Raw genomic sequence first — 14,092 nt, 5'->3', positions numbered from 1 at the left:
ATATACCATTACTCTTAATGAATTGTGATGGTAACAAATTTTAGTCCTTGTATAATTTTTAATTGTATTTTATTTTTGCATCTAGCCATGTCATATTGTTTCATATGATGCCAGAAGAGCTAAAAAATAATTTGAGAAGCTCAGTCTCTATTGTAGTAATGGGTTGGCAAACTTTTCTTTTTTAAACAATCTTTTAAAAATGGACAAACCACTGCTAGGACCAGAGCTGTACAAAACAGGCCACAGGCCAGACCTGACCCCGCACCCCAGGGTGCTGGTCCCATCCACAGATGTGCAGTTAAGAGAGAATGAAGCCAGGAGCACCTCTAACAGCTTTGAGACCATAACGATAATCAAATAGAGGCAGATAAAGTGATGAACCTGAAATGTGCGACAGCATTATTTACATTAACAGTTAACATTAACAAGATTATAAACTCTATGCACTATAGTTTTTAATTAAAAAACTCTGTTTCTCAACATACATAGTTGTTCTCATCATTATTATTACTTGAGGCATGGAAGTTTGGGATAAAACAAACAACATTTTTACATTTCAATAATCAAAAAACACATTTTTCTCTACATCAAAATTAAGAATTTCTGTTCAAAAGACACAAATGGGTAGCTAACTGGAAGATGATAACAGCAATATCTGGAATCACTCTCAAGGTTATATAAGGGATTCTTGCACATCAACAAGTGATTTTAAAAGGGTCAAAAGACAGGCACACAAGTAATTCACGAGCTAAATGGCAATTATGTGAAGAAAAGTTTGACATCATTAGTTAAGAAATACAATTTTTTTTAAAACTACTACCTCACACCCACGGAACTGGTAAGACTTAGGGAGTGAATGATTGGAAAGTTGAGGGGCGACACGAGAGCCAGGATCTCTAGCGCACCGCTAGCAAGAGGCTGGACCCACCAGAGCCTCTGCGGGGGGCAGGCGCCCTCCAAGTCAGCGGTCCCGCCTCTAGGTTATTTCCTTAGCGGAAACCCCTGTCAGCATACACATGAGACATACCGAAACATGTTCAACGTCTAAGTTTAACTCAGTTCAGCAGAGCACTGTTGGTGACAGGGAGATGGATGTGGCTCAGGAACCCACCATAAGGGTGAATAAGTAAAATTAATAGATAGATACTATGGAATACTAAGAAGCAATGAGCTAATTTACATATATTAGAAAAGAAATAAAACAGTGTTGAGTGAAAAAAGTAAAAAAAAAATTACATCCATACCACTGTACTATTTACACATATGTACACCATACTAATAGTGTGCAAGAACTTACAGTAAACACATGACATCGGTTGTTTATTAGGGAAAGAGAGAATAAGACTGAAGCAGGAGGGGGGGAAAACATCGTAAAATAAAAACACAATGAGGCCTTTCTGTTGATTACTAACAATAAGTGATGAACCAAGGAGGATAATTAGCTCAGCTATATGTGCCTGAATTAAAAAACAGTACATAGAATTATATAAACCACATTTTATTTTGCCTTATAGAGACAATTTAAGATATTTAAGTTGCTAAATTTAGTATTCATTTACATGCTTGTAAAATTCTATAAATATCATATTCTGTTCTGTTTCTCACACTCTCTCTATATATACACCCTTCTTTCCTTAACCATCTTTACTGCCCTAAAAACATGTGATGTGACTTATTTCTCTACACCCTCCCAAAAGTTTTTGGTTTAATTAATATCAGAATACACTCATGGAAGTGCAACACATAAACATCACTCACTTTGTACAACAGACATAAAAATGTTTAGCATTCTATTAGAAAATTATTTTATATTTTCACTGAAGATAATTTTTACTATTAACCATTTCATACTATTTACTATTAACTACTTCACACCACAAGAGGGAGCTTTGGGGACAAATGCTTCATCTAGTAAACACTGACTAATGTATGCAGAACATGGACACAATGACAAAATCTATGAAGACCAAAGAAGAAAGGAATGTTAAGTATTCGCTGAGTAGATAGGACATAGAAACCTAGCTACGTGAAAATAGCCTATGAACTACAGCACAAATTCTAAATACATCAGAACATTAGAAAAGTGATCAGGGGCGCCTGGGTGGCTCAGTCACTAAAGCATCTGACCTTGGCTCAGGTCATGATCTCACAGTTCATGAGCTTGAGCCCCGCGTTGGGTTTTGTGCTGACAGCTCAGAGCCTAGAGCCTTCAGATTTGTCTCCCTCCCTCCCTCTCCCTCTCCCTCTCTCTCTCTGCACCCCCCCCAAAATAAATAAACATTTAAAAAAATTATTGAAAAAAAAGGAAAGTGACGAGTCAGGTTAGGATTACGAGGAAGAACTTTCTAAACAAGGTAAAATCTGAGCTGAGCTTGGAACAGTACAGGTACTGATGGAGGCAGTATGATCTATAAATGTCACACGGGTGGCATGAATAAGAGGTGAAGAGAAAAGAAAAGCTGCTTACTCCAAAATAAATATCTTTATAAGATATTCTGGTTAAGAAGTATGAATAGCTACATAAGCATACTGGAAGGTTGTAAAAACCATACAAAAGATGATACCTAGTCTGCTGTCAACTTACATTAACATTTGAAAAGTCTGATACATGTAAGTCGCCCCCTAAGATCAACAGGGAAATTGAAAAACAAAACAAAATAGGAACTATACAGAATACCTACAGAGAAAAAGATTCTTATCTTTTAAGATATAAACTTTACAACAAAAATAAATCAACATAATTAGCTACGATGTTAACATTACTGAATCTGTTGATCAAAATGTGAATTGTTAACCAGGTAAAGGACACAACAGATGACGTCCCCAAACTTATTCAATGTGGCTGATGTTGACAGGGTTGGCAGGTGATGGTATCATAAACTTCTTACCTTAGCTTTGTGGTTTTTTTAAAAAGGAAAAATACAGAAATAATATGTGATGGAAATACCATGTACCTTAATTTATATTTTGTGTACTATTTCTGAACCTGGATCATTTTACACATGAACTGGTTTTGATTGGTAGCAACTACCTATCAACATTCTATGAGGAAGATACCTAAAGTTATCTGCATTCTTATTTCTCTTATATTCATCAACTCTAATACTATATAATTATAAATAAAGCACTCTGTAAGTAGATGATCAATTTTAAAAAGTTTTATTTTGTTTTAGTTACTACACAGTTAGCAAAACTGATTTATCTGTGTTCAAAACAATAAAGTCAAGATTTGAAGTTTCTTTTTGTTTTTAAAAAGTAGCACATTTTACTTATGACTTACTTCATCCATCTTCATACACGTGCCAAAGTCTGCCAACTTCACATGCCCGTGTTTATCCAAGAGCATGTTATCGGGCTTCACGTCTCGGTGAATGAGGCCCATGGAGTGTATGGCGTCCAGAGCAAGCACCACCTCAGCGGTATAGAACTTGGCCCACTTTTCAGGGACATCATAGTTACTCATAAGGTTGACAAGGTCTCCACCAGGCATGTACTCCATTACCATGTACAGATACTTATCATCTTGAAAAGCACAAAAGAGCTGGAAAACAAAATGGGAAGAAAAAAAAGTTTTCTTTAAAAAAAAGAAAACCAAAAGCTTAAATGGAACAAAACCCAAAACTATTTTTTTTTTAAATGTTTTTTATTTATTTTTGAGAGACAGAGAGAGGCAGCTCGAGCAGGGGAGAATCAGAGAGGGAGATACAGAATCTGAAGCAGGCTCCAGGCTCTGAGCAGTCAGCACAGAGCCCAATGCGGGGCTCAAACCCACAAACCGTGAGGTCATGACCTGAGCTGAAACCGGACGCTTAACCGACTGAGCCACCCAGGCGCCCCCCAAAACTATTATTACTACTTAAAAAGGCAAAGTATTTTACAACCAAAAGAGTTTAATTTTATGAAACCTTTGATGGAAAAACAGGTATCAGACAAAACTTTTTATATGGTTACCTTCTTTGTGCTTCTTGAAAAGAAATGCATAAATGAATCATTTTCCCTCTTAGAGAGTACAAGTATCAATTTAAATAAAAATATTTTAGAAGAGAGCACCTGGTGGCTCAGTCGGTTAAGTGTCTGACTTTGGCTCTTGTCTCATGATCTGTAGTTTGAGCCCCACACCAGGCTCTGCGTTGACAGCTCAGAGCCTGGAGCCTAATTTGGATTCTGTGTCTCTCTCTACTCAAGCTCTGTCTCTCTGGCAAAAATAAACATTAAAGAAAAAAAAGGAATATTTTTAAGAGAAACAGAGTAAGAATGAGGAAGATAAAAGGCAAAAACTAAATGACCAAAGAATTCATATTTTTAAAAAAGAGCTTTCTGAAAACAGGTTAATGCACATACCCCTCGCAGAGAAGAAAACTTTGAAACCCCGCATTCAACGGATGTAAGGAGAGGGAGGAAGCACCACACCACTGGAAAAGAGTGAGTCCCTGTGGCCGCACTGAAAACAGAGCCTTCCCTCTCTCCAGTCTCTACAACGGCTCATAAGCAGCACGCGGCAGTGCCCCCAGCACCTAGACTAGAGCGGTGGCACTGGGACCAGAGAGCTCACACCGAGCTAGGTTGCTATTGACGCCCCAGAGAGAAGGGAATCGCAAATTCAGAGTTAAAGTTACCTGCACATTCCACTCACGTGTCCCACCTCATCTCCCAGAAGCAAGCAATGCAAACAGAAAAGGTTTCCACAAATAGGGAAAAAACAGAACAAAAGCAGTAACTCATACTCAAAATAAATAATTCCTACAAATCAACTATTTCAAACAAACAGACAACAAATGGGAAAATGAGGGGACTTAAGCATGTATAAGAAGATACTCAAGGATGAAAAGGCATGAAATCTCATTAACGAAAGGTAAATTTAAACAACTGTGAAAGAAACACAACTTCACATGCACAAAAATGATCAAAACTTTTAAACGTGATAGTACCAAGTATTGGCAAGGACAAAGGGAACTTATAAACTAAACTTCCATAACCACACTGAAAATAAAGTTATTACCACCTACTAAGCCTGACTACAGAAACCCAAAAATGCTACTCCTAGGAGTAAACCCAATAAAGTACAAAAATATTTACACTACCAGTAACAAATAAAATTTTGAAATACACCAAATTATCACACACACACACACACACACACACACACACACACACACAATGGAATAAAACAGCAATGAAATTAACTGTAGCAATCGAGGTAACTTATGCCAACATAACGTTGAACAAAAAAGTTAGATACAAAAGAAGAGATATTCAGTGATTTCCCTTATACAAAGTTCAAAAAACAGGAAATTAAAGATCCTGAGTGCTTGTTTGAGTGGTACACTACAAGGAAAAGCAAAGAAATGATTATTAATAAAATCAGAAGAGTGGTTATTTTCGGGGGAATACATGGAGGTAGTGATTCAGAAAGGGTACAAGAGAAATTCAGGAATTCTGGCAATGTTTATTTTTTGATCTGGGTAGTAAATACATGGGTGTTTGCTTTGTGATAAATCCTTCTGCTGTTTGTTTTATGTATTTCTCGGCGTATGTCACAAATAAAATCTTTTTTTTTTTTTTAGTATGATGTGGGGCGCCGGGGTGGTTCAGTTGGTTAAACATCTGACTTTGGCTCAGGTCATGATCTCACAGTTCATGGGTTCGAGCCCCACATCAGGCTCTGTGCTGACAGCTCAGAGCCTGGAGCTTCCTTCGGATTCTTTGTCTTTCTATCTGTCCGTCTGTCTCTCTCTCTCTCTGCCCCTCCCCTGCTTGCACTCTCTTTCTCTCAAAAGTAGATAAATATGAAGAAAAAAAATATTTAAGTATGACAAAATTAAAGCAGAACTCAAAAGGAAATTTATAACTTCAAATGCATTTATAGGTCTTTCTCCTTATCCTTTCACTATCCAATAGTCACACAGGTCTCTGCATTGGAAAGTAAGGACTGACAATCAAAATTAGGCAGATAAAAAAACTGGAAAAGAACAATATAAACCTAAAGTAAACAGCCTATGGATTTTTTAAAGCAGAAAATAATTAAAAAGAAAACCAAAATAAGGGTGTTATTTTGTAAATAAACAAAAAAAAACCATGTAAAGACTAGAAAAGGTACTCTATTTCTATTGAATAGAGTATATGTAAAAAAGAGAAGTATATGAAAAGATGGACACAGTCGCAGAAAATATAAACCGACTCAAGAGATAAATAAAAACTTGAATTAGTCCAAAATCACAGGAGAAAAAAAAGATTAGTTGGGAAGAAGAAAAGGAGGGATTGAATACAGAAAAAACACCCAAGTTTTAGGACAGCAACTCTCTCTCAGAAGAAAGGGCAGATCGGGTAGGAGAGCACAAAGTATTTCAGAATTCATGTAGTTTTTAGTACTTCAAATTTAAAAGATTAAAACTTGCTATGGAAAAATGTTAAAATCTGCTAAACATATGTAAGACTGAAACCAAAGAATGCTTCCAGATGGCTTATTTATTAGGTAAGCAAGAAAAGCCATTTACCAACGGCGACTTAATTAAGTTGTGTTTGATTGCATCAGCAGAAGAAATGTGTCTAGAGGAAATCAACTCAAGACTACCAGGTCTTTCAACAACAGTTGCTCAGAGTTGAGGACACAGAGGGTAATATCAGTAATCAATTAAAAAAACAAGGCAAATGATTTTGAGTGGTTTTTCTCAGCTCTTGATGATTAAACAGATGTCACTGATACTATGCAGTCATTACCATTTATTGGAGGAGTAAGTGCCAAGATTGAAGTGAGTAAAGGGCCTCTATAAACAGTCTGCACAGACCGACTACTGGCAAAAAAATTTTCAAATTAGTTGATAAAATACTAATTCAGTACAAACTGAAGTAGAATCTAGTAGGTGTGTTAACAAAAGACGGTGGCAAAAATATATGTGAGGCAGAAAAAATCTTCACTGGACAAATTTACAAAGCTTGTGAAAATGAATGGTATTTAAGTCTGTAGTTACTATCTGTAATACTGATCGATCTTATGTAAGTACTCACTGGAAAATATATTTGAAGCTCATGTAATAAATAAATGAGTCCTATTAATGTTGGCTATTTGCTCTTTGTGGACATAACCATCATCATCTGTTTCTATCTGAAATAGAAGCTGAATACCCGGACTCACTTTACCATACGGCAGTTCAATGGCTAAACACTGATAAAGTTTTACTACAGTTATCTAAGCTCAGAGCTGAAATTGAAATTTGTCTGATCAAATTGGGTCACAAAGCCTAAAATATGCACTATCTGCCCCTTAACAAAATAAAAAAATTGACAATTTCTGGTCACTGAAATAAGATTGGCAATGGTTGGAAACTTTTGAAGCTAACTGAACAGTACATGGGGATTCAATATACTTTCTTTCTACTTTGGAATACACCTGGAATTTATCATAATAAATTTTCAAAGCTAAAATATTTGTCATTAAATATACTGATAATTTTTGCTTAAAAGATTTGCAAGCAAGGAGCGCCTGAGTGGCTCAGTCCATTAAGTGTCTGACTTCAGGTCAGGTCATGATCTCACAGTTCATGAGTTTAAACTCCACGTCAGGCTCTGTGCTGACAGCTCAGATTCTGTGTCTCCCTCCCTCTCTTGCCCCTCCCTCCAATCTCAAAAATAAACGAACATTAAAAAAAAAAAAAAGATTTGCAAGAAAATTCAATCCAGCCTCATGGAATGAATAGTTTCTATTTTATACAAACGGTACTAAAGTCAGGAAAAAATGGTATGTTTCTCAACTATTTATTAGGGTAGTCTCACCATGATATGAAAACCAACCAAAAAGCCCATAGTAAAAAAAAACTTTGAATATTAAAAAAAAAACTTTGAATTAAATCAAAGGTCAAATGTCACTTATACAGATGACTAATTCCTTAAAATATTAGTAAATCAGATTCAGTACTCTATTTAGAATAAAAAATAGCAAATGGCATTTTCTTTAAATTTTATACTACCTTGAAAAACCTTATTAGTATACTATAATAACAGATTAAACAAAAAAAATCTTAAAAATAGCTGAAGAAAGCATTTTAAATACTTCAACATTATTCCTGATTAAAAAGTACTTGGTAAGGTAAGCACAGATAGGTCAAATCCTTTACTATCTTATTCAGAAAGCTTCAACAAACATCAGACTTAATCATTAAGTTTGAAATAATAAAAAAGATAAGGATAACAATTTCTACTAATTCAACACTATACTGAAAGACTGAACCAATGCTATTTATTGGCAGTTTTATAATGTCTACATATTTAAAAACTAGTTTTCTTATGCATAAGTTTCTTCTGAACATATATGATGACAAAAAGTAATATGGTTTTACTGAAAATTAAACTCTATACAAAGAAATATACTATTATGTTAAGGGGGACCGTAATATTCTAAAATAATCCAAAGAACCAAAACTATCTACCAATCAAAGCAATGCAAGACAAAATTGTAACTTCATTTTTTTTAACAGAATGAAAGGCTAATTCTAACTTCACAGAAAAAAAATGATAAGAACTGCCACAAAAATACTATAAAAAGAAAACAATGAGAAGACTTGCCCTACCAGATACTAAAATACATGAAAAACTACAGAAATTAAGACAATGTGATTGTAGTGTGGGAACAAATAACAAATCAGAGTAACAGAAGAGAGTCAAAAGAAATTCATGTATACATGGTAATTTAGTCTATGATATAAAGGACATTTCATTTATTTCATGGGAAAAAAGGCTTTTCTACAAACGGTATTGGGCATAGCCGACCATTTGTGAAAAACAAAATCTCACACATATAAAAAAATAAATTCCTGGTGACTCAGAAACAGACTCTCACTCATCTCAAAATTAAAATATAAAAGGTTAAACTAAAAAAATATTTTTATAATTTGGGGGTGAGGAAGGTAGTCCCCAGCAAAAATCAAAATACAGAATGCATAGATGTGACTACATTTACATCTAAAAATCCAATAAGCAACAGACAAGTAACAGTCCAAGAGAATATATTTCCAACATATATAACAAAGGGTTACTATACAGGGTTTATTAGCATTCTAATAAATCAATTTTATTTTTCTAATGTTTTTAAAATTTTATTTTTGAGAGAGCAAGCGAGCAAATGAGAGAGAGAGAGAGAGAGAGAGTGCACGCACCAGTGGGGAAGGGGCAGAGAGAGAGGGGTAGACAGAATCCAAACCAGGCTCCAGGCTCTGAGCTGTCAGCACAGAGTCTGAAACAGGGCTCAAACCCACAAACCTTGAGATCATGACCTGAGACAAAGTCGGGTGCTTAACACTTAACCAACTGAGCCACCCAGTTTTAAATCAATTTTTAAAAAGCAAAGCAAGACGTAGAAAAATGGGATAAGCAATGAAGAAATACAAATTACTTATAAGCATATGAAATATCCTGAACCTCATAATTAACCAAGGAAATGCAATTTAACACAGTAACATCTTTTTCTCTTGAGAATGTGACTAATAAAAATTTTAAATAACTACAATATCTGGTATTGGCTTAAAATGTAGTGAAATTAAAATATTAGATAATGAGAGTAATATAAACGTATAAAAACCTTTTTTTACATGGTAGTTTCACACTATCTATCAAAGTGTCAAATGTGCACACCATGCGACCTAGCAAATCCAACACCAGGAATCTATTCTAATGAAATATTCACCCATGTATTAAAATATGGACTATTTAAATATTTAAATATTTAATTACTATTTTCTATCCAAAAATTACACTACTGGGTAACCAAATAGTAAATCGGGGAATATTTTTCTTCATAGAACTATTCTAGTCACTACAGTAAGAAAAGAATGACTAGAAGGGTTAAAAAAGGAATGACCAAACTGGAGTACCACCATTCCCAAACCCCTGATAAATCCATGGGCCCAGGCACTAAAAGCACACGTCGCTGGTAAGCTAACAGCAAAACCAGACACTGGCCTAAGAGAAACATCACTGCGCACGGAGCTGTCCCACCAGCCTCTCAAAACGCACTCCTGATTCTGACCCTCTGTGTCCACTAACCGACTGACAAGAATACAAAGGAGACGGGGATAGGTTAAACTACACAAAGACAAAATCAGCAAGATCCGGGTTTCTTCAACAAATAAACTGATGAGACAAAAGGAGGGAAACCCTAAATTGAGAAACTTAAAAGAGATACGTAAGCTTAAGTTTTAAGAAAGCCAAAAGTAAAGTGTTTAAGGGTACACACCTACTTACCTGTATAAAACTATAAAGAAAAATAAGGAAGTGTTCACCATAAAAGTATGGACATTAGAAATACAGGTAAAGAACACAGTAAACTGTATAAGAGATGACATTTTTTTTTAAAAAAAGTCTTCTCGGGGCTCCTGGATGGCTCAGACAGTCAAGTGTCCAACTTGGGCTGAAGTCATGATCTCACGGCTCATGAGTTTGAGCCCCGTGTCGGGCTCTGTGCTGACAGCTTGGAGCCTGGAGCCTGCTTCGGATTCTGTGTCTCTCTCTCCACCCCTCCCACAATCAGGATCTGTCTCTTTCTCTCTCAAAAATAAACACCCACTAAAAATTAAAAAAAAAAAAAAGTCTTCTCTATCAGCAAAGGAGTTTTTTAAAATATGCCAATATTCCTCTATTAAATTCAAATCACACTAAGAATATATACTAAGAAATACAGATGGGTCAAAAACTTATGGTATATGATAATTTATGTAAGAAAAAATTTTAAAGCCATTTCCAACAAAAGTGTAGTAACAAAGTATAGGGACCTTCATACAATTAAACACTGAACAGTAGGGGCACCTGGGTGGCTCAGTCGGTTAAGCATCCGACTTCGGCTCACGTCACGATCTAGCAGTTCATGGGTTTGAGCCCCGCGTCGGGCTCTGTGCTGACAGCTGAGAGCCTGGAACCTGCTTCGGATTCTGTGTCACCCTCTCTGCCTGGCCCTCCCCTGCTCACGCTGTCTCTGTCTCTCAAAAATAAATTTAAAGAAAGTACTGAACAGTCATGTGATGACAGGCATATGCTATGACCTATTAATTTCACTGCAAGGTAGATTCCCCAACAGAAATGTGTGAACATATGTTCACAATCCATAAGAAAGAGCTCATAACAGCACTATTCACAATGGACAAAAACTAAAAACAACCAAAGTGTCCATTAATTGATGAGTGAATGAATGTGGGCTATGCACACAACAGGTGATTATTCAGCCATAAAAAGAAACGAAGGGCTGATACATGTGGTATCATTCATGGATGACGTTAGAAACATTATGTTAAGTGAAAGAAGGTATCACAAAAGATCCTGTATTGTATAATCTCATTTATATGAAATACCCAAAATAGGCAAATCACAGGCCTAGAAAGCAGATTATAGTGGTTGCCAGGCATTGGGGTCATGGAAGATTGGGGGGAAACTGCCAGTGGTTTCAGGGTTTTTGAGATACCAAAGTGTCCTATCAATGTACTGAAACTCTATAAATATACTGATAAAAAATCACTGAATAATAAAATCAATAAATAGAAATAAGTCAATCATTTTTACAAGTTTTCACACAAAACTACATGTTTCAAACATATAATGTTACATGGAAAGTCCATTATCACAGAGATAAACAAAATGAAAGCCAGAAGTGTGTTACTTTTTCAACTGTACAATGTTTCACTATTGACTGGGTTCCCCAGACCCACTGACTCTTTATCTCAATGAACACTTTATAGGGGTCTACTTACCAAAATTAAAAATCAGAACTAGAAATGGCAATGATTGTGTTACTATGAAAGCAATTTAAAGCTGAAAGTGGAATGATTTACTACCATCATTCCTTAAGTAAATTATGATATATAATTTGCTACAAAAATTTTAGTTTTAGCTACACATGTAATAATTTCTATTCACTAGCTACAATAAAGAAATTAAGTGGAGGGAAAGCACTGAGGCTCAATATCATTAAAAAGCAACAGTAATGAGCTTTTAAATTACACAGTCATTCACGTGGCAAAATATTTTTACCTGCAAACTGTCTTACACAAGCAAGGTAACAAACGCCCAAATCATTTAAGTAATAAGCATTCTGAACATGCATTACTACATACCTAATCTTACTTATGATACTTGCTCAAAACGTTTGCAGAATTAGATATTAATATAAAAACATCTTCACAGAAGCAAAGTTAAAGAGGGATAAAATGGAAAAGGAGGCAAAATACAATTATACATTCCTTATTTCACAGTCAAATAAGAGGCTGAATCAGGGAGCACAATACTGTCTTACATTATAGGTAATATATAAAGGACTACAAGTGAATTTTCAAAATTTTTATTGTAGGAAGTTTTGGTTTTTCTGAGACAGGCGATTATTGTTCCTATAATGTAAATCAGGAGAAAGTGTAGGCAGGGAATAATGGCATACTGGTAACCAATCTAATTCTTCATAAAGGAATTCCTAAGAGGCTGTAAATAATAACTTGATTTCCCACAACAACTTAAGTATTACGTGTCATGTGTATATGATATACTATTTAGGAACATTAAACAAGCATATTGAATCCAATCTTCTTAAAAATGACAGCACTTTTACTATATGAGTGAGATATAGGACTTTCAACATACAAAATCATATTTATGAATAATAATAAGCACTTACTAAAAAGGAAATAAACAGAAAAGTTTGTATGCTTACCTGAACCACCCAGGGACTGTTGGCAAAGGCCATAATATCTCTTTCTTCCCAGTAAAAAGCAGAATCTGATCTTTTTATCATTTCAAACTTACTAAGAAGCTTCATAGCATAAACCTTCTGTGATGCCTTATGACGAACCTATAGATTTTTTAAAACACAAATACAATTTGATGAGAGTAAGGTGAACAACAGATCATACTATAATTCTATTAAAGACTTTCAAAGAAGAAAAACGGGATAATTCAGATAACAGGAGTATAATTCACCAGTGAGGTATAAACATTCTAAATATGTATGCATCTAATAAATAAGCTTTAAAATTCATGAATCAAAAGTGACAGAACTAAAGGAACAGACAAATCCAAGTTGGAAATGTTAACATCCCCTCTCAATATTTAATATAAGGAAAGAAAATATCGCTATAGATATAAAAAAAAATTCAGCCCAGAATGAAAACTGCTTAATCAAGTTACAATTACAAAGGTTTTTGTATCAATAAGTTACATCACTTCTCATTTTAAAGTATTTTAAAATTTGGAGAATTTTGATACACTTTAATTTTACATAAAAAGAATCCTATATGCAAAGGATCAAATTTATGATGAGGGCCACATATTATATCTATCTTCTATATTAAATTACTAAATTAAAAAATAATTCCTTTTATTTGAGAGTGTTAGGACATTTATAGAATGCTGAAAATAAACACATATGAAAGCAGTATGATAACATGGGTGGTGAGCAGGGGATCAGGGGACAAATCTCTTCCACGGCAGATAGACCAGATGTTAATTGATTTGTATCGAATTAGCAAACTCTCTCAAAGCAAATTTCAACAATGCTGTTAAATGTTGTAGAAAAACATTTTTTTACAATATTATTAGAGGGTACCTTAATCGGTTAAACTCCAACTCTTGATTTTGGCTCAGGTCATGATCTCGCAGTTGCTGGGATTGAGCCCCATGTTGGGCTCTGAGCTGACAGTGTGGAGCCTGCTTGGGATTCTCTCTCTCCCTCTCTTTCTGCCCCTCCCATACTCCCTCTCTCTCAAAAATAAACAAATAAACATTCAAAAAATAAAATAACATATTATTAAAAGGAGATTGCTAAGGCACTTCTTCTATGTCACTCTTCAAATCTTATTCTAAGAACAAATCAGATTTTGAATGTTTCCTAACTTTGTTAGAAAAAGCAATTCATTAAACATTAAGGGTCAATCACTTTATACCATGATATTACTTCTGCTGGACTCATAACGAGACAAGAGTGTTAAAATTTTTGTAAAGCAAAGCTATGACCAGAAACTAAAAGCTATTTGTCAGCTGACAGAAAATAGTTAAGTATTTATTTTTAATGTTTTATATTTAACTAAACAAAAACAAACCAGGAACAAAAAGACCATGCACTCAAATA

At 34.9% G+C, this 14,092-nt stretch overlaps 1 protein-coding gene across 4 annotated transcripts in view; it reads right to left on the bottom strand.

Moving 5' to 3' along the window:
- The window catches only part of ROCK2 (Rho associated coiled-coil containing protein kinase 2), a 133,776-nt gene that overhangs the window by 49,409 nt on the left and 70,275 nt on the right, over positions 1-14,092 (bottom strand). For 3 of the 4 annotated variants that reach the window (XM_029938291.1, XM_029938290.1, XM_029938292.1), the window contains 2 exons: positions 12,680-12,817; positions 3,281-3,541 (listed from right to left, as the gene is read on the bottom strand). In XM_029938291.1, the coding sequence (XP_029794151.1) occupies positions 3,281-3,541; positions 12,680-12,817 (399 nt within the window). Of the gene's footprint in view, positions 1-3,280; positions 3,542-12,679; positions 12,818-13,570; positions 13,590-14,092 lie in introns of those variants that run through there. The other variant, XM_029938293.1, reaches the window with a different exon arrangement.

This window comes from Suricata suricatta, chromosome 4, assembly GCF_006229205.1.
Source record: "Suricata suricatta isolate VVHF042 chromosome 4, meerkat_22Aug2017_6uvM2_HiC, whole genome shotgun sequence".
NCBI classification, from domain to species: Eukaryota; Metazoa; Chordata; class Mammalia; order Carnivora; family Herpestidae; genus Suricata; species Suricata suricatta.
The sequence above is the reverse complement of the archived record's forward strand: the minus strand, read 5'-3'. Positions and strand labels throughout refer to the sequence as shown.